This window comes from Strix aluco, chromosome 2 (genome assembly GCF_031877795.1).
Source record: "Strix aluco isolate bStrAlu1 chromosome 2, bStrAlu1.hap1, whole genome shotgun sequence".
NCBI classification, from domain to species: Eukaryota; Metazoa; Chordata; class Aves; order Strigiformes; family Strigidae; genus Strix; species Strix aluco.
This window is the reverse complement of record NC_133932.1, coordinates 120,395,631-120,420,872: the sequence shown is the minus strand read 5'-3', so window position 1 is coordinate 120,420,872 and position 25,242 is coordinate 120,395,631. Positions and strand designations below refer to the sequence as shown.

At 41.9% G+C, this 25,242-nt stretch overlaps 1 protein-coding gene across 7 annotated transcripts in view; it reads left to right on the top strand.

The window, feature by feature from the left end:
- The first annotated feature begins 2,294 nt into the window (after positions 1-2,294).
- The window catches only part of ELMOD1 (ELMO domain containing 1), a 49,904-nt gene continuing 26,956 nt past the window's right edge, over positions 2,295-25,242 (top strand). Inside the window, exons 1-3 of one of the 7 annotated variants that reach the window (XM_074816138.1) lie at positions 2,847-3,014; positions 15,513-15,588; positions 18,747-18,841. In XM_074816138.1, coding sequence (XP_074672239.1) covers positions 18,825-18,841 — 17 coding nt within the window. In that variant the 5' untranslated portion in view covers positions 2,847-3,014; positions 15,513-15,588; positions 18,747-18,824. Of the gene's footprint in view, positions 2,464-2,625; positions 3,015-15,512; positions 15,589-18,746; positions 18,842-25,242 lie in introns of those variants that run through there. The other 6 variants (XM_074816137.1, XM_074816141.1, XM_074816134.1 and 3 more) reach the window with 6 other exon arrangements.

Here is a 25,242-nt window from a genome sequence, read left to right as displayed (position 1 = left end):
TCCTTCCTTATCTTTCCTTAGTACAACTTTTAAGACTATTCTGGGAATACTAGGGTTGTTAGGAAAAATATTTTTTTTTTCTCTTGCCTGTTTTAAATAAAAGAATACAAATATAACTAAAGTATTTCTGCTACCATCTGCCTTGTCACAAAATGAAAAATGTTATTTGTTAAAAAGAAAACTAATACCATAAAAGCATTAACTAAAATGTAACTCCTTATAGTGCATTTAATAATGCTTGGGTGATACATTTTCTGGCAAAAGTGCTGGATGGTGTCAAAACACATTAGGTTCTTCACAAGGGCATAACATGTGTACTCTCTATCAATTTTGTCTTTATCAGTAAATTGTGCAACAACAACAACCTCTATCCAAAACAATAAGGGACTTGAGGTTTTGATTTTTCACTAATAACTGAGCTAGGTATGTTGCTATCTGGGTTTTTTTGCTGCTTCTGTCACCTTCTTTCTAATGCCAAATTAATCATGCAGGTGACCTTGCTGGTTTTTATTACGCACAGCAGGCTGTATGAGCTATTGCTGGAAAAGCGTGACATTGTTCAACTAGTGGGGTCCTGTATCTATTTTTCCTAATATGTTTTTCGCTGACACTTCTAAGTACAGGCTGTATTTCTGCTGTCATGCACAGTTTCTTTCATTTTCCATAAATTAAAAATAATTATGCCATTAAAAGGAAAGTACAGCATAGTAAAATGTAAACTGCTTATAATCAAAAGAGTCGGGGGCTTTTTATTCCAGGCCCTTGTTATCTTTAAAATGCTGTTTTGCCTCAACTTTCTATGAGAACAATGATGCTGAACAGAGGAGGCATAGTAATCCAGGTAACTTCCATCACAAGATATTGAGTGAAGGGGTACATCAAACTGCAACTTGATAACAAGGGCCTCATAAAAATCCAGTCAAGTCTGAAATGGCACTGTGGACTACCGTATGGCTATGTACTAGTACGTGATTCCAGAGAATGGGCAGGAGGCCATCGGGGAAACTTCAAACCCATTGGTCTGCTCCCCTAAATTTGCTGTAACAGTAAAGAACTAGAGTCAATGAGCCTTTCCAGTTTACTTTTTTAATTCCTCCACATTTGTGGACAAAAGTATGGCATATGGGAAAGTAAGGCTACTTCCGTAACATGGATCTGGCTTTTCATGCTTCTGATGTATCTTGCATAATTATGAATGAATTGTCTCATAAAGCTCTGTTCCCAAACTTATTTTGGGAAGAACTTATTTGGGAGGCTCCTGAAGCCTCTGCGAAGTTCCACAATACTGCGTTTACTCTGTTCAGAGATGTAGTCACCTGTGGTGGCTCCTCCAACCTAGTGCTAGAGCAGTTCCTGGCAGGCTCAGGAACAGAGACCAAGGATCTGTGTGTTGGGGGTGGAAATCATTGGGATATAGTAACTGGAAACACTGCCATAATGCAGGAGACAGGAGAAAGAACTACTTTTCTAGTTGCACTGATGGATGGAATTAGGCTTGAAAGCTTACTTCAGTGTGCAAAACATGACACAAATAGGAGATGAGGTAGTAGAGCTGCAGTCTGATACTCATCATTTAGTGGGTTCCTTTGAGCATTGGACTTTGGTTGCTGACAGACAGCACGGCCATAGCAGAGGCTGCTGAGACCCGTCCCTGCTGCTCCGTCAGCTCTGCAAGGTCGCAGCATCTGCCAGCCAGGTGCATCAGGGATGCTGATGTCCAGGAGTGGAAGAGGGACTGCATAGCTCTAGCTAGGAGGAGGATTAACTAGCAGTCCGCTTGGCCTCGAGCATAAGACATGAACAGCATTTCCTAGTCATTAAATGTTTAACTCAGTGAACCTACTGTGTGAATGTGACGGATCAAAAGGACTGAAAAAGGAGATTCAGAAGAAATTAAACCACGTCCTTTTAACAGGCATGCAGAAAGCTATTTTCAGTTTAGGCATGGAACACACTTCGAAAAAGAGGTTAATTAGCCTTTCCAAAGGACATCTGAAAACCCAAGACTATTGGACAATGGGGGGATGCCAGTGTGGCCTGACAGCCTACTTGCAGCTTCAGAGGAACATCTGGACAGATGCATGCAGCAGTAAGGATGCACAGAAACACAGACTGTTTGGCTACTGGCAGTAGTTAGAGCACTGGGCAACTTTAAATGATTCTGTGGATGCTTCAGAGAGCGGTCGTTATTCTCTTGGAGGGGAGAGCCCTAGAAGTAGATGGGCGTGCCCGTGATTCTGATTAGCCGATTTTACACTTGAAGATCAAAAGCCTCCGGGAGATACTGCTGGGGAAGAAAGGCCGTCGATCTCCTTAACAGCAGGTGGGATGGGATATGGAGGCAGGATACTCGCTGGATACCTCCCTAGCTAGCCGGGACCATCACACCTTGGAGCTGTTCCCCGCTCTCCTCTAGGATCTTCCCTGTGCCCCTATGGCTGGGCTCCCGTCGAGCGCACCCAGGTACCGCCTTTCCTCGACACGCGTGGGGAGGACGGGAGGGAAGCTCTGGGAAATTCAGCTTCATTTGGGGACAGGGGAAGGGCAAAAAGGCGAGGAGAGGTGTATCTTTGCACCGGGGGGCCGGCGGTCCCCGGCCCCCTCCCCTCCCCGCGGGGCGGGCTCGGTCCCCGCCGCAGCCTCCCCCCGCGTTCGCCGGTAGGCGGCACCGCCACCCGCCTTCCTCCGCCTCCTCCTCACCTTCGCCGGGTGACCCAGATCACGGTGGCTGTGGCAGCCCCAGACCCGCCCGCCGAGAAGGACGGCCCGGGACGGCGGCTGCGCTGCGCTGCGCCGCGCCACGGGGATGTAGCGGCGCGGAGCGGTGAGTGCGCGGCAGCGGGGAGAGGAGGGGCGGGGGGGGCCCTGCCGGCGGCCCCGCGGGTCTCCTAGCGACCGGAGGCGGCTCCGGGCATCGCATCGCAGCCCCCTGCGCTGCCCCCCCCTCCTCCCGGTGGTGGCAGCGAAGTTTTACCCCTCTGAATGCGGGACTTTCCCTAGGAAGACCTTGCGGCGTAAGGAAATTGAGGGGGACGCTGGGTGGTTTGCGCATTTCAGGGGGAGGGCGTGTAGATTTTTCACAATTTTTCAATTTTATTCTTTTTTTTTAATAATTTTTTTTTTTTAACCCCCCCATCCTGTGTAATTCGCGAAGGGGCACCCGGAGGAGGCCGGCGCTGGGCGGCCGCCAGGCGCAGGGCTCTGCGGCTCCGCAGTGGGCTCCGCGCCCTGCCCCGGCCTGACTTGCCCCGCCGCCGCGGCGCGCAGCTGCCCTGAGGCGTGTGGACCTCGGTTACACCGACATGTGGACATGATACTGATGAGATTTGTTTGGGGTTTTTTTCGTGACACTCTTCTTCCCTGCCTCCCCTTCATCCCTCCGCATGGTCATTGTGTATTGAAGTTACACTTGCTCCCGAGTTAACTCTAGGATTGATGTCTGTAGTCTTTTATGTTTCTCTTTGTCCTCACCGTTTCAGCTTTTCTTTCCATTTCCATGAAGATGGCTAAAAGAGTAGCTAAACTGTATGTCAGAATGGGGACGGGGGACGGGGCGGGGGGGTGAGACAACACCTTTGTCCCAGTTCAGTCAACTCAACATTCAGATCACAACAAGCTGGTTTTTTTTGTGACAAAGGCGTTTGAAACAAAGGAGCCATTTTAGAAACTGAAAGAAATTTATTTTGTAGCTTGCATGCTTTAGTAAATCCAGGTTTTCATTCTTCTCTCTTCTGCCCCGCCCCCCGCTATCCTAATTTATCCTAAAATGAAGCAGAATAGAAGAAATGGCATCTCTTAAATCCCGCATCATCCCTATACACTACAGCAAGCTTACTGTTTGCCTTTTCTTTCAAACATTTCATTGTGCATTTTTAAAGAACGTTACTTTGTACTGGTAGATCTGTGAATAGTTGAAGCCGTTGAGTGTGCTTGTGATAAGAACATCTCATGGCTCTAAGACAAGAACAGCAAAAGACTCGTAATGTGCAGTAATTTGGTAGGTGTAGCATACTTATGTCTATTTAGCAAAGAGGAAGTACAGAGGAGACTTACTGATTCTTAAGAGAGCCTGCTTTTCTTCGACTTTCTTAAAAAATGTGGACCGCTGCATTTCCAAACTGAACAGGTGGAGTTACATCTAGAAATATCTTTTGACTTGATCAAGTCTCATAATTTGCATATCATTTTAAGCAGCATTTTAACTAAAACTAATGCTAAACCACATTGCTGTTACAATTGACTTATCACCAAGCCTAATAGATGCTCGGAGACAGAAGCCTATGATTTTCGTGAGTGAAATCATGTGACAGCATCTGATGCTGTATGTATCACTCTAGACAGAAAACCAGCAGAAAATATCTCCAGGAAAGCACTAAACAATGGAAAAATAATGTAACAGAATACATTTGTTAACTTTCCTGCAGGTTCACTGATATACAGTAAAACATGTTCTGCTAGTGTGAAACGTGATAGGGCAAAGCATAGAACCAAAGTATCTACGAATCCTTTGCCTGCTCAGCTCTTGAGACAGGGCTTTATTAGCTGTGGGACAGCATCACATTAGCTGTGCTGACACTTGTGAACCTAAGAATTGCCTCTGATCAAACATCTTTCTGTCACTCTTGCTGGTGAATTACTGTCCCTTGAGCTAAGCTATACTTAAGCAGGGAAACTTCAGGGCTACGTTGCATTAGGAGGTTATTTTGTTATCTATAATTTCCCCTGCACAAACAGAGTCTTGCTGCTGCTCGCAGTGATGGAAGCGGAGAAAATGCTGTTGCAAAAATGCTGGTGTGTGTAGGGCTCCAGACTGCTGCTAGTATTTAAATCATCTTGTATTTTAAAGGTGTTCGGAGAACTTGTACTTACAGTTAAGCTGTGATCAGCTGTAACCAATGTTAACAAAAATTTTGTTTAGTTGTACAGACACGGCATAAGTGCTATACAGAGCCAGGCAAGCTTTATTTTTCCCAAAGGGTCATTTGAAGTGTTAGCAGAAGATTGCGGGAAGAGCAAGCTTGGGCTGCCTGGAGATCAAATCTTCTTGAATTTAATGCCCTCTGGCTCATGAGACTCTATTTATTTTAATTTTTTTAATGAAATTAAAATCTTGTTCATTGGAAAGCTTGTTTTATTTGACATTCCTTTGAAATCTTTTGCTCGGTGATGTAGGCCAAAAGACTGCATGAACTATCTGTTACCCTCCTTGAATGCAAGCTTTGGCCAGGAGGCAAGAAGAGTAAACTCCAGGGTAGGGTTTGCTGGAATACTGGGAAGGAATCAAGGTGGTGAGATTCCAATCAGGAAAGAAGGATAAAGTAAGGAAAAATAAAAAATGAGACTGATGTAAAGAGATGTGAACAGTTGTGGTAGTGCAGGACTGAGGCTATGCTTTGGGCTTAGCATCCTCAGCATCCATGTAACATGATATGAGTTCAGCCAGGTAACTGAGCCTGAGTGAGAAGCTGTGCTGCACCGTAGGATTTGTCAAGCCTGAGCCCAAGGTGGAAACTCTGCTTGTTCCTGTCAGGTGGTGGAAAAAGTAGTCTGACAGCAGAGGCTGTGGGAACAGCTTCCTCAGTTGCATTTTGGACTGTGGGAGCACTCCTTTTCAAGGCAAAGCAAGCATTTTAGTGGTAAACTGACCTGTTTGACTTACCCATAATTTGTTTCAAGCCAATGTTTACACTAGCGATTTGGCTTGCGTCCAGCTTGAGTATCTGACACGTCCTCTGGAGACCTTCTCCAGTTGCCTCGTGGTGGCTCCTGTCTCGGAGCGGTCTCACTACAAGAGACCTGAACTCTCCCAATGAAGCTAAACCAGCAGTCCTGCTCAGGGAGCACTCCCAGTCGATTACTGAGTCTTGCATGAAAGATATTGGATTCTTAAAAGTACCTTTCAGCTGTAATTGAGTGAGCAGTTCTCATCCACTTTAGCATAAAACTAATGAGGAGCCCCACACCAAGTTTGTAGTTTCAGACATTTCTGGCAGTTTATTCTGGAGTGCTATGTCCCACTCCCCTTCAGAATGTGAGCAAACACTTCTCAGCTTTCTGTTACAGCTGAGAGGCCCTTCAAGAAGATAGTTTCCAGCTCTTACAGTAGGTATAGTACCTGAGTGGAACCAAGTGGTTGGGCATGGTGTTTTTAACATGTCCTAATCTGTCTGCAGATCATTCCATTCTGCTTCAGCCAGCTACAGTCACAGACGTACAAAGGAGCCTGGAGAACAGGAGAGATACAGGAGGTGCAAAGACTGGAATTGAAAACAATTGGCAGATTGAGCAGGTGAATTTGCAACTTCTTAGAGCAGATTTAGGAGGTACAGGATACTGTGGTCCCCATGGCTGTGTATAGGAAACTGTGTACCTGTGAGCTCTCCCCTCTCTGGTGATACTGTACCTAGAATTACTTCACAGGCATTTTTAGTCTTAATATACATATCTACACTAATGTTTTAGCTGAGACAGAGAGTGTGTTTTTGAAGCAAATGTCCCAGTTGTCCCTGCCTTTTTGTTCTTTATCTCATTTTGTGGACTAGTCTTGGAGCACCTGAGAATAAATTGGAGGGGCTGTTCTGGGAGCACACCAACTGCAACTTGGCATTCAGTCCCAGGGACCAGGTTGGAGCTACTCCAGCATCTGTATTGGGTGTTTTGTTTAAAAAACAAACAGCCTTTCCCTCATCTATGCAGTTTCAATTTCATATGCTTGGCACCATTTTTTTCCTTGGCAGAGCCACTTCAGTTGGTCTGTGCTATGCATTGATGTAGCTGTAGCTCCTGTGGTAGGTATGTATTTTGCTTCTCCAGGGAAGAATGTTCAGGTAGAGAGATTAAGGGACAGGACCAAACCTAAGAAAATTAGTTATATGACATCCTGTCTCCACAGCTCCCTGTATCATGCTGCTAATCCACTCAGTTAACAGTCTTCTGAAGGTGCATAAGGAAGAAAGGCTGTTTCTGTAAAGAATGCTTATTTAGGACTGTGTACAACTGGCTATCAATTTCACAAACATAGGTCTTATTCCTTAGCGTATACACCATCTGCCACACAAACCCATATTGCGTGCCTGTGTCTGAGTCTGCCAAAAGTGAACTGAGAAGTTTCTTAGAACCCCCAAATTGTGATGCTACTGGGATCAGCATATTGAGCAAGAGCTCCTGTGGCCACTTCCAGGTTGCACTAATAGCAAACAGTTTTGCCTCTGATTTTTTTTTTTTTTTCTTTTCAGTAGTCTTATTTATATTTTAAAACCAAAAAGAAATCCCTACGTTTCATTGTCCTTCAGGATGTTTCAGGTATTGAGATTTGTCCATGGTGTAGCAACAGTTTGTTACTGCACTGATAATACTTGTACAACTAGATGGGCATGCAGGTGATGGGAATTGGGCGCCTTAGTACAAAGCAGTCCTGTGGTCATGGAAACTGTAGTCCTCTTCCATAGCTCTGGTAGGCAGTTATAAGAGCAAGTCTCTTATTCCCTCTCCCACTCTGCTTTCACAAAGCCACATCCATATCAACATTGGCTTGGATGCATGCCATCAAACAGGTTGTGCCTCTGAAACACTAAGATCAATGTGGGGTTTGTTAAATTTGGGCTTGCTAGGCCTTCATGCTGTCAGTGTTAAGGCAGCCTGACAAGAACAGATGGATTGAAGGAGGAAAAGAGGAGTTCTTGCTGAACCATTGGAGGAAGGGAGAGGAGGGAAAGGAGGAAGGAAGGGAGGGAGAGGAGGGATGATGTTCCAGAGGAAGATATGGAAAACAGGAGATACCCTGGGCGCAAATTAAGAAAAGGCCATGCAATCTGCTACAACTATTTGGTGGAGGACCACAACAATATCTCCAAGGATCTGAGATAGTAACGATGTTCTTTGAACCTGACCACCTACAGTACAAATGTTTTGAATCGGGGCTTGTTGTTTTTATACATAGTCTTTGGAGTCTTTAGGCACCTATATGCTAATGAGATGCCCTAGAACTGCTGGATTGAGATTTTCCCTTTGGGAGGGAAAAATGTTTCAGCTTTTTTTTTTTTTATACTATAGCCTGTTTCAGCTGGAGTGGCTTTTCTTCCCAACCCTCCTTATTTGTCTTGCTGTAGGGATTATTTGAAACTCTGGGGATATTTTTCTTCCAGAGTGGGAGTTGAGTGCTGCAGCATGAGCAAGGGAGTGCTCTTGTGCATCTTGAACATCCAGTTAACATCATATGCAAGCCAAACAATTTGGGACTAGAGCTAAAGCATGAAAGATGAGATTGTGGTCACTGTTCAGTGCAAAAATTAACCCAACAGCAACAAAACCCACTGAAAACAACCAACCCACTGAGTCTGGAGAAAATTTGGGTCCGCACATTGTGCTATATCATACAGGTTGCCATCTCAAGAATGAGATCAGTTCATATTACTGAATTATTATGGGTGTATCTGCTGCTAGTGTTCTGGAAACTTGTTTTATTTATTTTCTTTTAGAAATATTTCTAACTCACTTTACACTTATGAGGTAAAGGGTAAAACTATAAAAAATGTATGCCCCATTATTCCAAGTAGAAAGACATGCTGAAGGAAGAAGACTTTCAGTGTTGCATTGTGTTAAGAATAAGTGTGTTATGCCAGTGCTGTCAATCATCCTGTCCTAGTTTGTATTCTTCCTGGCTTTGTGCTGTTCTTCTTTCACCTCGGTAATGATGTTGCAGGAACAGTTTCCAACAGTCTTCATGTCTCTTCTTTCTCTTCTCTTCCCATGTTGTCTTCTCCCCTCTTTCCAATTTTTTGCTATCAAATCCTTGCCAGCATCCTTTTCTATCTGAGACTGGGCACCTAAAAGAAAGCAAATGCCTGGTAGGACCAAGCAGGAAGTGGCAGAGGGAAGGAGAGCACCATGGTACCTCACGCTTCCCTTGCCACTGACTTTTTTTTCCTGCGTGGTTGAGCAAAGGCATCTTGTGCAGTTACTACATAAGGATGGTTCCTGGGCCATGCCTGAAAGTGTGTTTCATAAGCCTGTCTTACCAGCTGGTATAACTTTACTGACCTTCAAACGATTGTTTCCATCTTTACCTTTTGCAGATCTTCACCTCTTCATTTTGCTTTACCATGTTAGAGAGGTGTTTGTGTTACTGCATCCCTCCTTGCTATGAATGTCCCTGTTGCCAAACTCTATCCTAGCTTTCTTTCTCCACTACTTATAGATTTTTGGTGCTGCTTGGAGTTAGCTTAAGCTACAGAAGGGTGTAGTGAGTCTTAATACAGTCACTTTTGCAGTCGTTCACAGCCCTTGTTAATGGAAATGAAAATTTGGTAAGATGCTTGTGACTCTTTCGAGTTGACTGGTAGCTGCTGGTACATAGGCCTGTCTGAACAACAGATTTGGGAAGATGACCCTAAAGTGATTTTTTTTTTCTTTTTTTTTTTTTTTTTTTTTTTTTTTGGACCATGTTGCAATCCAAAACTTTTCCCTCAAGAAGGGCTTAAACCTGTTTCAACCAAAGCATGGAGTTTGCAATATTTATTGCAGAAACTCAAGTAAACCTTCTGGTTTCCATGGGCAAATAGATTATTTCTTCCACTTCTCCTCACCCCAGACATTGGTAAAACCAGAGCAATCTACCCTGTGTGTGTTCTTCTGGGCAGCAAGCGCGTAACCAGAGCTTCCCAGCAAGGTTATGTACTTGAAGCTGTCCTGGTTTCCTGTCTCCTGGGATGCAGAACATCTCACTGAGCAGCAAACAGGAGATGAAATAGTAGGCCATGAAGTTTGCAAAAAAAAAAAAAAAGTGGGATTTTCAGACCTTTTGTCTGCAGATTAAGTATGTTGCTCATTTATTGTGGTCCCTCTGCAGATTGCAGGACCGCAGGCAGCTAACGGCCGGTACATAACACTTGTTATAGGATGCTCACAGTTTCACAGATGTGGTGTTTCATGACATCATCTAACTGGCTTACTGCATGGGAGGTCATTATTCTTGAATCCTGTTTTAGGGAACAGTGCATCCGTAAAATTACAGAAGGGAATGCAGAAACTCTCATGTACCCTACTCTTGCGTGTCTGTCTCAGAGAGCTCTGTGGAAAACTTGTTGTTTGCATGCCAAAGTAATCTGGATGCAGTGATGGGAAAAATGGGCACCACAGGGAGCAATTTTCTGTTCGATCAGTATGAATTGTCTGACCTTCACCAAGTTCCTGGTAAATAAATTGCTTTATGCTCCTCTAGCCTGAAAGCTTTCTCTGGCTTTTGTCCCGACACCTCTGGTGTCCTTGTTTTAATTTTTTTTTTTGTCAGATAACAAAATAAATATGAAAGTCCTTAGTTCTACATGCTTTCAGGCTGATGCTTGGTGTGAGGTTTTATTGATCCAACAGCTGAATTGACTCTACCTAGTCTAAGCAAATATAACAGATGTTGGAAAGGTAGGGGAAAGGATGGAACAAGCATCTCTGGTGTAATTCTGTTGACATTGTGGATCCGCATGTGACCCATTGATAGGATGATGTTTCTTCCCCACAAACTACTGCATGTTAGGAATTGGTAGGGCTCTAAAGCAGATCTAGACTAGTTAATTTCTGTGGCAAGTGAATACTTAATCTTTGTCTTTTACCTTGTACCCTCTTCTCATCTACGCAATGAGGTGGAAACCAAGAAGGAAAGGCAAAAGAGCATCAGTCATTCACTTCTGGAAATAGTCATTCTGGGTTTTTTTCCATTGAGCTTCTGCAGTAATTAGTCTGGGAGCTAACCAGGCAGGCCCTTTGGATTTTATGCATCCAGTCTTGTAGAATTTATTCTAAACTTGAAGGAATGTTGCTACGAAGTGTGATGTTTTATTTAGAGCAGACTTTCTCGCAGTACAAGCTGTTGTACGGTGCGTCTGGAAACAGAGCAAGTAGGCCAGAAACACTGCACTGCAAATCATATAGGCACACACGAGTCACCCAGATGATGCTGCTGTTCTCCTGGGTGAACTCATCAGTGATCAACTGAAAGTTCATGAGAAGTGGCTAAAAACGATGCCTTTTTATAATGCATGAAGGTGAGGGGGGATTGCTGGGTGTTGAAGGCTGTTTTCAAGTATGAGACTTAATTTTTAGCTGGTATATCATTTACTCAGGCCTCTCTGGAATAAAATACACTTTCTTCAATAAGTAAAGTAGGCTTGTTAAGGATGGAAACGTTATAGACAGAGGCAACACTTGAATACTTTAAGTCCTGTTGAAGTTAAGCATCTGATTACATTTCTAGAAGTTTACAGTACTCTGGGGTGTGGAGAGCTTCCTCTGCTTTTTAACTTTTTATTTAGTATTAGAAATAGAATGTACCCAGTGAAGTCTTCGCTGGTGACCTGAAGTGACTTAATATAATTTTCTCCTCAACCTCTTTCAACATTGTAATAGAGCAGAGCTAATAGAAATTGGTAAAAGTAGATTATTGCCACAGTTCTGCATGCAAAATATGTCTGTATGCATGTACATCTCCTTTGTTGATTTTTTGGGATTTAATTTGGTTTAAAAAGCCAGGTACAGAACCATAGCATTTTTCTTTTAAAGGGCAGAGATCAACAGTGAACTGTGGAGATGCTTCTACAGTACTGAATTTTGGTTTATCTTCATCAAACTGTGGGTTATCACTGAGCAAAAATCTACTGAGAAATTGCAGTGTGTAGGCTGAACTGGATGGTATTAGAGGTAACTTGCCATGTGAGATTTGACAAGTAAGTTTTCTTGAACCCAAATGCAGTCCTAAGTGACTGTCTCTTACAGGGACTGTAAGACCCTCTTGATGCTTCCTTATTTCTGACTTACACCTGTGACACTATTTATCACTTTAAAGTGGCAGTAATGGACTGAAATGAAGTGCTAAGTTAGGACTATAGAATTAGAGACTTTTGAAGCACTGTTCTGTGCCTTGGGGGAAGGGATTTTTTGTGCTCTCACCCTCCCAACTCTGCTGTGATTTTAAGCTTTTATTCAGGGCCCTTTCTTTGTATTGCTTAATTGTGTTGTATGTCCTCATGCTCACAGGCTCTTTTAGACAGGAATAAAATTCAGTGAATTTTGCCTTCATGTCTACTGTTTCCCTCACTCTCCTAGTGAAATACAGAAACATAAAATGTCAATGTGTGATGGAGATCAGGAGAGGGAAAAAAAATCTTATTATCTGTGACAGTGTGACTGAAGTCAAGTCTTGCTTATTAACTTCATCAATCAAGTGTGACATTTTGTTCTAAGACTTTCTTCTACAGAATGCTTGAATACAGCCTCATCTTGGGCACACAAAAATGAAAATACCCTTCTGTCGTGAGATGGGAAACTGAACTCACACAAAACAGGCATCCACTGTAGATCTTTGAGGTGGGTCCTGCCAGTGGCTGGCTGTTGGTGTCGGGCAAAGCCACTTCTGAGCCAATACAAAGCACTTTTGAACTCCATGAAACTGGGGTTTGAGGTGACCTGTTCCTGAGAGCCTTTTCAGCAATACAGTCGTTTCCCAGGATGTGTTCTGAGTTGGAGAGGTCTAAGCACTGTTCTTGCTATAACATTGAAAGACCTATAAATGACTGTGCTGCGACTGCTGCAACCGAGATGGTCAAAGATCCTCTGTTTTTATTGGGTTTAAAAATACATTTTAAAGTTACTTTTATTCCACTTCTGAGCATGAATGCAAGTTGGAAGGTGCAAGTAGGTATGTATCTCTTCCCTGGGATAGCCTGATTAAACAATACCTGCTGAGAGTTAGTATGGCTTGACCAAATTGGGGTCCTAGAGTTGTTGGGGCTTTATTTGTATTTGGGGTTTTTGTGTGTTACGTTGATACTGGCAGGACTCTTGTAGACTCTTATTCTTGAACTGTAGATTCCCTGAAATGACTCGTTTATGGTCAAACTGAGTGGTGGAGGCTTTTGGGTGGGAACAGTGGGTAGAGATGAGGTGTAGAGGGAGTAACCTTGTTCCATCCTCAAGCTAAGCTTGTTTCATGGAAAACACTGCAAATTAGACAGGATTTTAGTGAGAAGTTGGTAGTTCTTAAACGAATAAAATAGCAAGGACTCAGGCACCCTAACTGTTATCCTAAATTATACCCAAGCACTCTATATATCCGAGATCTCCCCATAATAGTGACTGGGGGGGAAGCAGAGAATCAAAGACAGGAAGAGACCTCGGAGGGTATCCAGCCCAGCCTCTTGCTCACAGCAAGGTCAGCTCTGAGGTCAGGCTTCTCAGGGCTTCATTCAATTGGGGCTTGAAACCATCAAAGGATGGAGACTGCACAAGCTCTCTGGGAAACCTGTGCCACTGCCTGGCTGTCCTCTTGGGAGAAGAAAATTCACCTTATATCCAGGCTGAACTTCTTCTGTTTAAGTTTATGCCTGTTGTTTTTCACCTTCCTGCATGAACTGAAGAGTCCATCTAAGACCTCTTGTTGACCTCTCTGTATGCATTGGAGGTGCTGTTATGCTTGCTCCCCAAAGCTGTCTCTGCCCCCATCATCTCAGTGGCCTCTGCTTAACTGTCTCAAATTTATTGCTGTCTTTTGTGTATTGCTGGGGCCCAAAACTAGACAGTGCCTAAATGCGGTCAAAAAAGTGCTGAGCAGAGGAAGATAATTCCTCCCCTCAATCTACTTACCGGCTCTGCTTGTGTTCTTGCAGCCCAGGGTGCTGTTGTCTGTCTTTGGGTACTGCTGGCTTATGGCCTGCTTGCTATCCACGAGGACCTCAAGGGACATCACGTAATGTATATCACCCATTCTTCCCTTTCTAATTCTAGTTATCGCAGATTGGTGTTCAGGACAGAGAAGCATTAACATTCCCATCAGAAAAAAAAAAAGTAATATACAGTATCAAAACACTTTTGGTGACATAATTGTTGTCCCTCACAAATAAATACACGTAGACTTCTGAGGTGAATGAGGGATAAGTGGCAACACAGGATGCTACTGGAAAGAAAAGTTGCAACCTGAAATCAGCATCATGATGGTAGTTGGTGGCATTCAGCTCAGAAGAATCTACTTTGAAACTGTAACAACTAAACCTAAAAATAAATGAATGATTTTTTTTTTTCTCTGCACTCAAGATGGCAGATGCAATTACTGCCTTCTATTTCAAACATGTCCCTCTTTTTTTTTTGTGAGAAGGAAAGTTTGGATGAACTGTAATGATCCACATGAAGACCTATATTCAGCCTGCTCATCTTAATGGTTCTGATAATTTGTCTCTTCAGCACAGCTATTCTTTCTTTATAATTAGAATATAAACCTTCTAAAAATGCTTCTGATATGCCAGGTGAGTCATTATCTTGCAAGACAAACATTGTGAAAAAATTACCTTGGTTTTACATTTTACTCTGCAAATATGGTGATTTATATTAAATAACCCAACTTTTTCCCTCAGCTGTATCTTCAGCTTTCTTGAAGACAAACAAAGCAAACCCTCAGTTTCAGATAAAGAGGTGACTTTTAAGGCTTATTCTTGAGTTCTTTCAGCCTCCAGCAGCTGTTAACCTTTCAGATTGATGCATGTTCTGCTACTACTTAAAAGATCGTAGAGTTGCAAGAATTCAAATAGTTAATGTTTATTTAAGGAAAGCTTCATTTATATTTTGAGACAGATCTAGTAATAGTTTTGCTGTTCTGTGTAGTACTGCTTCTCTTCCAAGAAAAGCTGCCACTAGTTTTAGGAGGGGAAACTCCTATCTGGTTTAAGATAAACTGGATTAAACAATTGGCAGTGAATGGGTACGTGGGTGTGTTGTTGGAGGGAGGAGGAGGTTGATTTGTGGAAGTGGTGTGGTATGGGATAAAATCCTGCAAGCTGAGAAACTGGAGCATATGGGAGATCCAAACTGTGTCCTTGCTCAGTCATCCTCAATCTAGAGTCTTAGAACATGAGTCTCCTTATGCCAAAGAGCAAACTTTAAATATAGGGCCAAGAGGTTTTCAGTGGCAGATCTGTATTGTTGGTGTAAGCTACTTCTAGGGAATTAATGAAAGATAGCTAACAAAGTCAAACCTACTTGTCCTTATGTTTACTCCAGCTGCATGACTTAAAATCAGAAAAGGCTGAAAAGCTGCCTACAAAAGGAAAAGAGGGGAAGTATTTTGCAGGTTCCCCAGTGAGAAAATTTGTCTATAACTTAAAGCTGCAGCATTTTCTTAAGCTGCATAAAAACACAGCTGCAAGTTCACATCAGTGAAACCATGTAAAAGCGCAAGCTCAGGCGCTCAGAGCGGTGGGTGGGTGCTGTGTCCAACAGGCTGCTCCCCTCTGGGTACCTGCTGGCTCTGGGTGTTCTGCTGTGAGTCTCGCACTTTCTGACAAAAGTGTTATTTCAAAAGTGCAGGTAGCTGAGTCTTCAGAAACTTGTATTTCAGTCTCCCCAAATCCATAACTGCTATTAACTTCTCAATTAAATTGTATAATTGTTCTCTTTCTTTCAACAAGCTCACAAACATTCATTGTCCTGTCACTTGTAGAAGTCTTTTTCTCATATGTATCTTCCTTTCCCACAAGTGGACCTTGAAAACCTTCCTGATCTGCAGACATCCAACTTGCTGAGGAAACTCTTTCCTTAAGAAAACAGAAGGCTGTAAGTCAAGTCCCTTTCCCTGACCACAAATACTTTTTTTTTTTCCTAAACACACCTAATGGCAATTGACTGAAATTTTTCAGCCAAACTCTGAAGTGATGTAAATATTGTCCAAAGCTATAGCTGCTGCTCTTGTTCATTGAGATGCTGTAACAACTTTACTGGAAGTAAAACAGAGTACTAGTTTATTTTGTATGGGATTTTACTTCTTTTTTTCACTTAATAGAAATCTAATACATTTCGAGAGGAAAAGAGGTTGGCAGAAATTAGATCTTGTGGCTCTACAAGTTTATGAATAGTAGAACTTACTCAGCTGTGAATTGCAGTAACTTTAAATGCTTCAGAGAAAATCTTTACTGAACTCCTCTAGAGGATCACTTGTGGAGGTATTACGGAAATGGGGAATGCTGCCCTCCAGTCCTACTTGTTTGAAGATGAGTATAAATTTTCATCCTCTGATTTGGCTTCCCAGTCTAGCCTAGATGTCAGTAGTTAATGCCATATGTATGTGTGTGTCCACATAAGTGAACTGTTGCAAGAATCCCAGAGCATGGCATTAATTTCTATCCCTGTATTTAGCAGATGACAGCATTTACAAAGCCTCTCTGCCAGACATTAAACTTTCTACTTTATGAACCAAGACAGCAGCATAGACTCACTGTACTGGAGTTTGTGCTGGAAGTCTTGTCTCTAGGTCTTGAAAACCTTCTGGGTAGAGTCAAGTGGAATTTGATTGCTTTGGGCTACAGTGGAGGAAACTGCTTTTGAGGCCATAGCCTTTCTATCACTTGGTTATTGGCTGGGCCTGTGCTGTAGGGGACTAGCTGCTGAAGCCTGCAGGGTGATCTGTTCCTCTCTGATCTGGAGGGCTTTGATGTTGACTTCTGTGGCATAAGGACTTCAGTGGTAGAGTTTCTTTCTTTCTGGTGACTTCCCCCACAACCCCCCCCCGCCTTTTTAATTAAAAGAGCGAGAGCAAGGATAGTTATTCTTGTAATTCCAAGGATGGGCTTTTCAAGAGATCCAAAATTGACAGTTTAACCACTTGTCATGCTTGTTGTGTCACTTACTTATGCTTTTTCTTTGCAGCCAGTGACCTTCCTTTGAGTTTAGTTTTCTGGGTACAAGCCAGGGGTTTATGAACAGCACTGTTGACCACTTAAAAAATGTTTTTTGAAACAATCTAATTGTTAATGAGCATTCAAAACAAATTTATAATTGGCTGTAACTGGTAACTGTTCTTGAAGGGAGAGAGTCTTGAAGCTCCTACCATGCCACACTTGAATGAGCCAATTCTGGAGTTCAGGCAAGTGGAACTTCTCTTCCCTTTGAACCAGTAGTAAAGAAGCAGCATCATTTTCAGCAAGGACCTTGATCAGAATCAAGAGCGAGCTGACCTCAGAGGCTGAGGCCAGCACACACTTTTAGAGGGGGTTGATTTGATAGCTCCTGGCATTTCTGGTGTGTTCCTTACAGTGCTGCCCTTATGGGTCAAATATTGTGGTGAAGCTTCCTTTGTTCAAGTTGATGCTAAAAAGCTGAGACTCAGCTGTGAGAATCTTTCACAAACTGTATCTTTTCAACAGCAATTTATTAGACTGGAGAAGGGGAGCAGGTTACATCCCCTCCAGTTTTTGCCTGTGTCCTGTGCTTGCTGTCATTGAAGACCTATCAAAAGCTGTAGCAGGAAGTGTTAGGAACCTGCCTACTGTGTTCATTAATGAACCAGAGTTTGATGTTAGCATCTCTCTGCCCTTGCAAGCAGGTGTCACTGCAGCCAGCACCAATTACAGCTGTATTCAGGGGACAGCAACATGATTCAGCCAGTCAAAAACCATATAAATGAATGAACCTTTCACAGTTCAGGGATTATGTATTTTTAGCAAGCTGTATGTGATGTAATCCAACAAGATAGCTGCATTTTTCTGATCTTAAATGCTTGTTCTGTTCCTGTCAGCAGGCAGCAGCATAATGTAAAACTTGCAAGTTACAAAAGGGAAAGAATATGAGAACAAGGTAGGGTGAGAAGATTTTTATCCCATCAGTGCCAACAGGTCCTGCAAAAGAAAATAGATTTGAGGTTCTCTAGATTTATAACTTTGTGACAAAAGAGGCCAGATTTTTTAAGGCCTTCAGGTACCTGTCAGCATGCTGCATGCAGTGTTAATGAAGAATGGGCTCTTAAATGATTTCTTGACAGCACAGCTTTCATTCAGGCCTTTGTGTGTGATTTGTACTAGTACAGAGCTTGAAAGTGTGGTTTTGTTCCCTTTAAATCTTGGATTAAGCTGTCCCAGTAGCAGACGTGTAGCAGTACCCTGTTTTCTGGCAGCAAGTGAAGATATTTTATTGCCTTTTACAGGATATGAAGTACAGTAATCTGAGAAGTCTGCATTTCCTAGTCAAATGCCACTTGTATGTGAATACTGCATCTTAGAACCCTGAAATAAAGAGGTGGTGACTGGGGAGAGTCTGCAGTATATGGGCATGGTTATTATTGTTTCTTCCTGAATTCTTCCTGTTCCTTTCCACTACCTGAACTAAATGGTAATCATAATGAAAATTAACTGTAGTACACCAGATTTCAGAACGGATGGGCAACCTGGTCAACTGTATCTATTTTAAGACCTCATATGTATAATTTAATAAAGTTGGTCACCAGGAAAATTGATTATCTGACATCTCCTGTAGTGTATTAAATCGGGACCCAGTAGTAGCTCTTTGCTTACATGCTGCTTTTACCCGAGGTCTCCAAACGCTATTGCGAATTCTGGGGAAGGGAGAGACTTTAATGGGAGAGACAAGTGTCTCTTGAAGCTGCTGTGATCCAGACAGGTGTTTGAAGAACACAACAAGTGTTTGAAATTGTCTAGATTTTTCTTCAAGCTTTCTCACTTATTTCTATACTCTTATTCAAATTTTTTACTTTTCTGAAAAGAGACATGGGTAGTACAGTCTGGTCAAAGTATGTTCTCAAGCTGAAGAGTGTGAGTGAATTATGATTTTTCATTTTGTTTTTATTGACGTGAGATTTTTTTAACATCCTTCCCGTGTATTTCCATAGATGTTTGTTTGAAGTGCAATTTAGAAAACTGAAGTATCACTTCTTCTTTTGTTTTTTTCCTGTTAGTAAACACATCTCAATTCTATTTCTACAGCACTGATATCACCTGCAAAGAAGAGGTCATCAGTGATCAATAGATTACGGCTCCAGCAACACAAACCAAACCATCACCATGAAACACTTCCTGAGGTAACTGTTCTGTATCTTTTCAAAAGTCTTAAATTATTCTAATTACTTATGTGCTGCAATGAGTTAAGTGTGTAAACTAGTTTATACTAGATTGCTTTCTGTTCACCTAGATTTCACTAATTAAACCTATTTTAATTTAAAATTTCCTTTCCCGTTCTTTATAGAAGCAAAGAAATGTGGGAACTGTCTTGTGGGATTGGAGCAGTGATGTATCAAATCAGCAAGGCCTGATATGTCAAGGGAAGATAGGAGAAACAGTAACAGAGCAGTGCTTGTAAAATGTTGGGTTCTTTCTTTCCCATTCTTGTCTGCTGTCTGGATTTTTGGAGTGTTATTTGTGAAAGTAGAGAGGGGAGATGCTTGGTGAAGATGTGCAAATGTTTTTGAAGCCAATTGTGCTTGCTTTGGAGAAAAACGTCTATTACTTGCTCCTACATAGGACTTGCAGTTGTTTTTCTATAAACCAGGGGTAAGTGGGGGACTTGCAGACACCAGCTGTAGGTGCAGAAAGCCCATGTTGTCTTTGTTCTATAGTCAGGGGAGAGAGTTGATCACTCCTAGAAACTAATACAGATCAAGAGCTTAATTTGTGTATAAACCAAAGAAATCATATTCTGTGTGGATGGGAAAAACCTTTTCAAAGAGGGCTGAAACATATGCTTCTGTAGAGAGCATCTGTCACTATATTTTTCTCGTTTTAGACTGTTTATAGCAAAGAATCTTGTACACTGTGGATATCAACATCATTACCTCTAGGCTGATCATCTGTAATGATTTTGCTGCTAAACCAGCCTTGGCTTCAGCATTTCTGTGGAGCATTTGGGTCCATTTCCTCAGGTATCTTGAGCCAGCTGCAAAAGAGCTCTGTAAGCAGGACATACACAGGTTAAGACTATAAAGCAATTATTTATTTGCTAACACCCACAAAAGACAGCTAAGTTTAATGAGTCATTAGGCTAAGCACTAGTGTGCTTACCACCCTGATTGGCACCAGACAGGAGGGAAAGGATTGGCCGCTGCAGCTCTGGCCCAGATCCTGGATGGTCCTAAGTCTTCCACCAACTCCATTGATACTGGTCCAGTGACCTGATGGTTCACAATTAGCCTGACTAACATCCCTGTGGTGCTTTTTCCCTTTACAATTTTACAATGTCCTGTGTTGGAGCCTTCCTTCTTGGATCCTGCTAATGATTTCCATCTCAATAGTCCTGCATCTCTAATTTTTACCATTCTGTCTCTGTATGGACTTGCTCAGCAGCCTGGCCCAAGGTCACAAATTGGTGCCATATGGGATCTAGTCCATGAATCCTGCATAAATGGGACTCTACCATCCTGTGGGTGGGGTGGGAGCTTCCAGCTGGGGTCACAGAGAGTGTTACATTTTGCCCTCATAATGGCCTCGTATCTTTTGAGCATAATGTATTTTGCTCCCTCCTGATGGAGAATTTGAGCTGCTGACAACTTCTAAGCTGCCAGCTCTTCCCTAACTACAGTAAATGTTTTGCTTCTCTCTTTAAACTGCCTGTTTTGCCTTTCTTTGGCTGTCCTGGGCCCTTGGTGTTTTTTCCATGTTGGAGAAAGCCTGGTGTTTTGAATATTTGGGTCCCTGAGGCTGTCTTGAAGAAACTACCTCCTTCTTTCCATGGTATTTCTGAAGTCAGTGAATCCTAGAGGATTTGAGAAGTCTTAATGGTGTTGGCTTCTCTTAAGTAGCCAAGGTAGATCTTCTGAAAAGTAATTGCTTATCTAAATATCACAGTCTAGGACTTTGTTATGGAAAGTCCAGTATTCCAAATGCTGAACAGAAAGTCAGATTAAGCGGTGGGGGTGGGAATACAGAGCACCTCAAATAGGAAAACACTGTTGAAACAGGAAAGCTATTCTGTTTGCTTACAAGCATCTGGATTTTCTTATGTTAATCCTTTGACATGAACTGATATGAGTACTATATTTACAAAATATGAGTATAGAAGAAATATGTGGAGATTAAGAAATAAACTGGGGTCGTCCTCCAAGAAAAGCACTTGCAACAAAACTCACTATCCCCAGTATGTGTTGTGGTTGCAGGTTTGTGTCATAGGGAATAAGGCAGTGAGGTTTGCACCTGCAATATGTGGAAGACAAGGATATTAAGCCTTCTAGCTTGGAAATCAGCTGGAAAATAGACAAGTTAACATATATTGTGTCCCCTAGTATTTGTCCATTACCCATAGCAGCAGCCCCCCAGGAGCTTGTTAAAAACATCCTTAACTTTGTGAAGATCAAATGCAGGGCTGAATGTGGTGTAGTGATGGCAAGGACTGCTCAGTGGCACAGTGTTTTCCTTGTTGCACAACATGGAACAGACACTGTACTAGCTGATGCTGATGGCATAGATTATCTCTGTGTTTAAAACCAATGAGCTTAGTTAAGTCTATGCAAACTGCAAGTCTGTTGACTGCATCACAGAAAATTCCATAAAACAGACGGAGAGAGGAGCAGGGCTTTCATCTGTAAAGTTAAGATAACCTCAGTTGCTCTCTCCTGAGTAGTGACAGTCATTTACCTGCAGCAACTTCATGCAGCAGTTATTCACCTGGAGACCCAAGGAGGACTTTCAACAGTGGCTTTCAAATCAAGCTGCTTGTAAGAGAAGACTCACCTGTAGACAGACTCACCACTCAGCTCTGAGTTAGGTTTGTGTACTGGAGGCACACAGTAGTCTCTACTGCTGCTATCAAAGGCCATGCTGCATCAGGGCTCTCTGATTGCTACTGGAGTTTGTCTTCTAAACAAAACATTGCATACAGATAATAAGGAGTTAGTGTAATTTGCATGCTGCTTTTGCTGTGCCTACTACTCATCTGTTGGACCACTGACATGGGTTTTTATAATCAGTTCAACATCTCCTGTCTTTCTCTTGACATAGTCTATTTTGTATTTAATATCAGTGAATTGTCTTTTTTTTCCCCCCCAGACCTTTCCATTTAAGAAGCCCTGTTTAGTCTTTAACCATTCTGTAGCTAGTGAGGTTGAAAGACAGCCCTGGAAATTACCAAGTCCAATCCCCTTGCTCAAAGCAGGGTCAGCAACAGCAGGTTGCTCACAGCTGTGTCTAGTCACATTTTGAGCATCTCCAAGGATGGAGACTCTGCAGCCTCTCTGAAGAACCTGTTCTGATTGTCTGATGACCTTTACAATTTAAAAACAGTAACAAAACAAAATTTTTTAAAAAAATTCTTATGTTTAAGTGTAATTTCTGCATTTCTGTCTGTGCCCATTGCCTCTTGCCCTGTTAGTGGGCACCACTGAGAAGTCTGGCTCCGTCTTCTTTACTGCCCCATCAGGTATTTATGCACCTGTATAAGATTCCCCTGAGTCCTTAGCTCTGTCTGTCCTTCTACAACGGATGCTTTAGTCCATTCATCATCTTCGTGGCCCTTTATTGGACTCTCTCCAGTATGTCTATGTCTCTCTAGTACTGGGGAGCCCAGCCCTGAACCTAGCACTCCAGATGTTTCTCAGCAGGGCTGAGTACAATCGGTATGATCCACAAATATACGGAGCTTTAAGGGACTCATATGAAAGGCAATGGAAAAGATAAAATTTTGGACACTGACAGCTCTTCCACAATTGAAGTGATTTGCTTAGTTTTATACAAGTAACACTTGTACATCCTCATATTTAAAGGAAGTAAAAAGATGTCTGCGTCATGCCATTGACAACACTGGCTAAACTATGTTTCATATGAAGGTGATGAATTTGTTTTTACTGGTATTTAGAACAATAGACAAGTATGCAGTATCCCTTAAAAAACTTATAGAATAATGTGTTATTGCTCTTGACATGTGTGTTTACTTGAGGTGTGGGGTGGGTGGTTAAGTTTTGGGAGGGGTTGGTTGTTTGAGTGTGGTTTTTGTCTTTAAGACATACTCTGAAAGGTAGTCTTTACCTGTTGCAAAATGGTTCAACTATGAAATTATCTGTCTTTGCTGACAGTTACCAGCTCTGCTTTAACTGGAAAGTAAAATTGTTGTAAAAGTAACTTAAAAATGTCTCAGTACGTTTCTAACATAAAGTTCAGCCATTAAATGAGACAATAAAAAGATACAAGTAGATACATGTTGTGGTGCAATGTATTAAGACCGATTTTAATAAATCGAAGTCCTACAGTATTTGAACAGTAGCAAAACTTCAAAATAAATCCTAAATTGAATGGGTTGCTTGTGCAGTCTCAGTTCTCAATATGAATTACTTCCTATGTTCCTGCCTTTCCCAGGACTGTATTTCACATCTGATTAGCAAAGAAAGGGGCTGTGCTTGCACAAATGGCAGCTACTTTCACATCTAGATCTCTTAAAAGAATATAATTTTTAGACTGGGGGATCCTTAACTAACAGAAGTTCATCTCTGATCTCTGGCTTTTCATCTACCTGCTTTCAATAGCTACTGCTTTCCAGTGGAAGAAGCTTTTTTTTAAACAGACAGTCTAGGGCTTCGAATAGCTCTAAATCCCTAAATTTAGGGGAGTGCTGTTGGCCAGTAAACTACAGGACTTAAACTACAGTAAACTTACGCTCATCTCTAATCCAAAGTGATGTCTAAATGAAGATAGCTGTTACAGAGTTCTTTTCTTTCTCAGCTTGCTCTGATATGAATTATTCCTAAATCTGAAATATTACTTATGAAATAAAACTGTTTCTCAGTGAAATATTTAATCTTTCCGTGCTTTCTTTTTTTGTAAAGAGGTTTTGAGGAGTCTGTCAGTGATGCTTCCACTTTGTAATTTATCTTAAACACCTGAAATAATAACAACTTGGAGAACCAACTGTAGCAGATACTTAGGTTTTTTCAATAAATCCTAGAAACTTGACACCTTCTCTTGATCTACAGCAAAACAGTCTGTAAGCACTAGCAGATTTTAAGCATAAGTTCTGTCTTACTGGAGTCACATCAGATAAAATGAAAATCAAGTCAGCAAAAAGCAAGAGCTGGGAAAGTGTGGAAAGCTGCTGTTAAAAACTACTCTTTAGTCTTCCTTAGCTGTCATGGTGACTTGCTTTCATGTCTAAATGGAGAGATAAGGTGGCTTTCAGTTGTCAAGTCTGCAAAGGCACAGAATGAAAAAAAATTCCTGTGTTTTAAAGGAGCTGTTAGCTGGTTTGCCTATGGCAGAAATGGTGATTGGTACATTACTTCGTGGTTGACCTTGTGTAAACGCTGTAAGTTATACAAATAAACCAAAGATAGTCAAGTTAATTAGCTCCTAACAGGGTTAGTATCACTTGCTTACCTATTTGGACAGCTAGTCATCCATAACTAGTGTGTCCTTGACTTCTCAAGCCATAATCAGAATTCTCAGGAAGGAAATATTGATGTGTAATGCTTTATTCTCTGAGCTGAGTATGTAATTCAGGAAAAATAGTTGTGTAAGAATCTTTCCTATCCATAGGATCTAAAACAGGACACAGAGGAAAGAAAATTATGTGTAAGTAGACTCAGTGACTTTTATTCTTTTAAACTAGTGGATTTGGGAAGTTTTTGTTGTTTTTTGCTTGCTTCCTACCTTAAGTACAGTCACTAGGATTGGGTATCTAGTTGAAGTTTTCATTTTACCAAAAGTATTTGTTCTGTTCTGAAAATACTAAGGTTTTTAAATTACCAGAGGGAGGGAATAAGCACCCTTCTATTTTATTAGTTTCAAAAATGTTGCACAGTAATTAATCTCTAGTTCCTTTCATGTCACTGAAATATGGCATGTTGCATTATTCATACATCTTGCTATTTAGGCAAACATACCTCACACAGGGAAGAGCTTCACAGAAATATTAGACAACTTTGGAAACCTTTGCTCAATTTTGCTTCTGCCTGTTTATAATGGAGAAGGCTGCCTAGAGCCAGTTACCTTTAAATAAAAAGCCAGATTTAATCAAAATGTGATGTCATACTGTCATTGCAAAGAGATGTAAATTCTAGTAACCATCATGTGTGCCATTCCCATCACACTGACCCAACATCAGCTGGTCTAGTCAAGGGCAAACCTTGAGACCCCCTGTTGAGAATCACTTCTGTCCTTCCCTTTGCAATGTCAGGGTGGGAAACAATATGCTCAGTTATCTCTGCTCCTTGCTGCCATATGCTTTCTTATCCCAGGCAGAGCAGCATGTGCTGTGGAGAAGTGCTGTGACTGCAGCAGCAGTACTCTGCTCTTTGTGGATCTAAATTTCTCTGTGTCTTGCAAAGATCCTAGCAACTGTAGAACCCCCTTTCTTCATCCTCTCCCTCATGGAAGCGAGCTCGCCAGAACCTCTGCTGAGCCCCATTATTGCTGATAGTGATCAGTGGCTTGTGTGGTTTTGCAGCATTCCTGGTAGTCCTTGCAAGGTAGTGACTACCTAATTCTTTTTTTGTTAAAACTATTC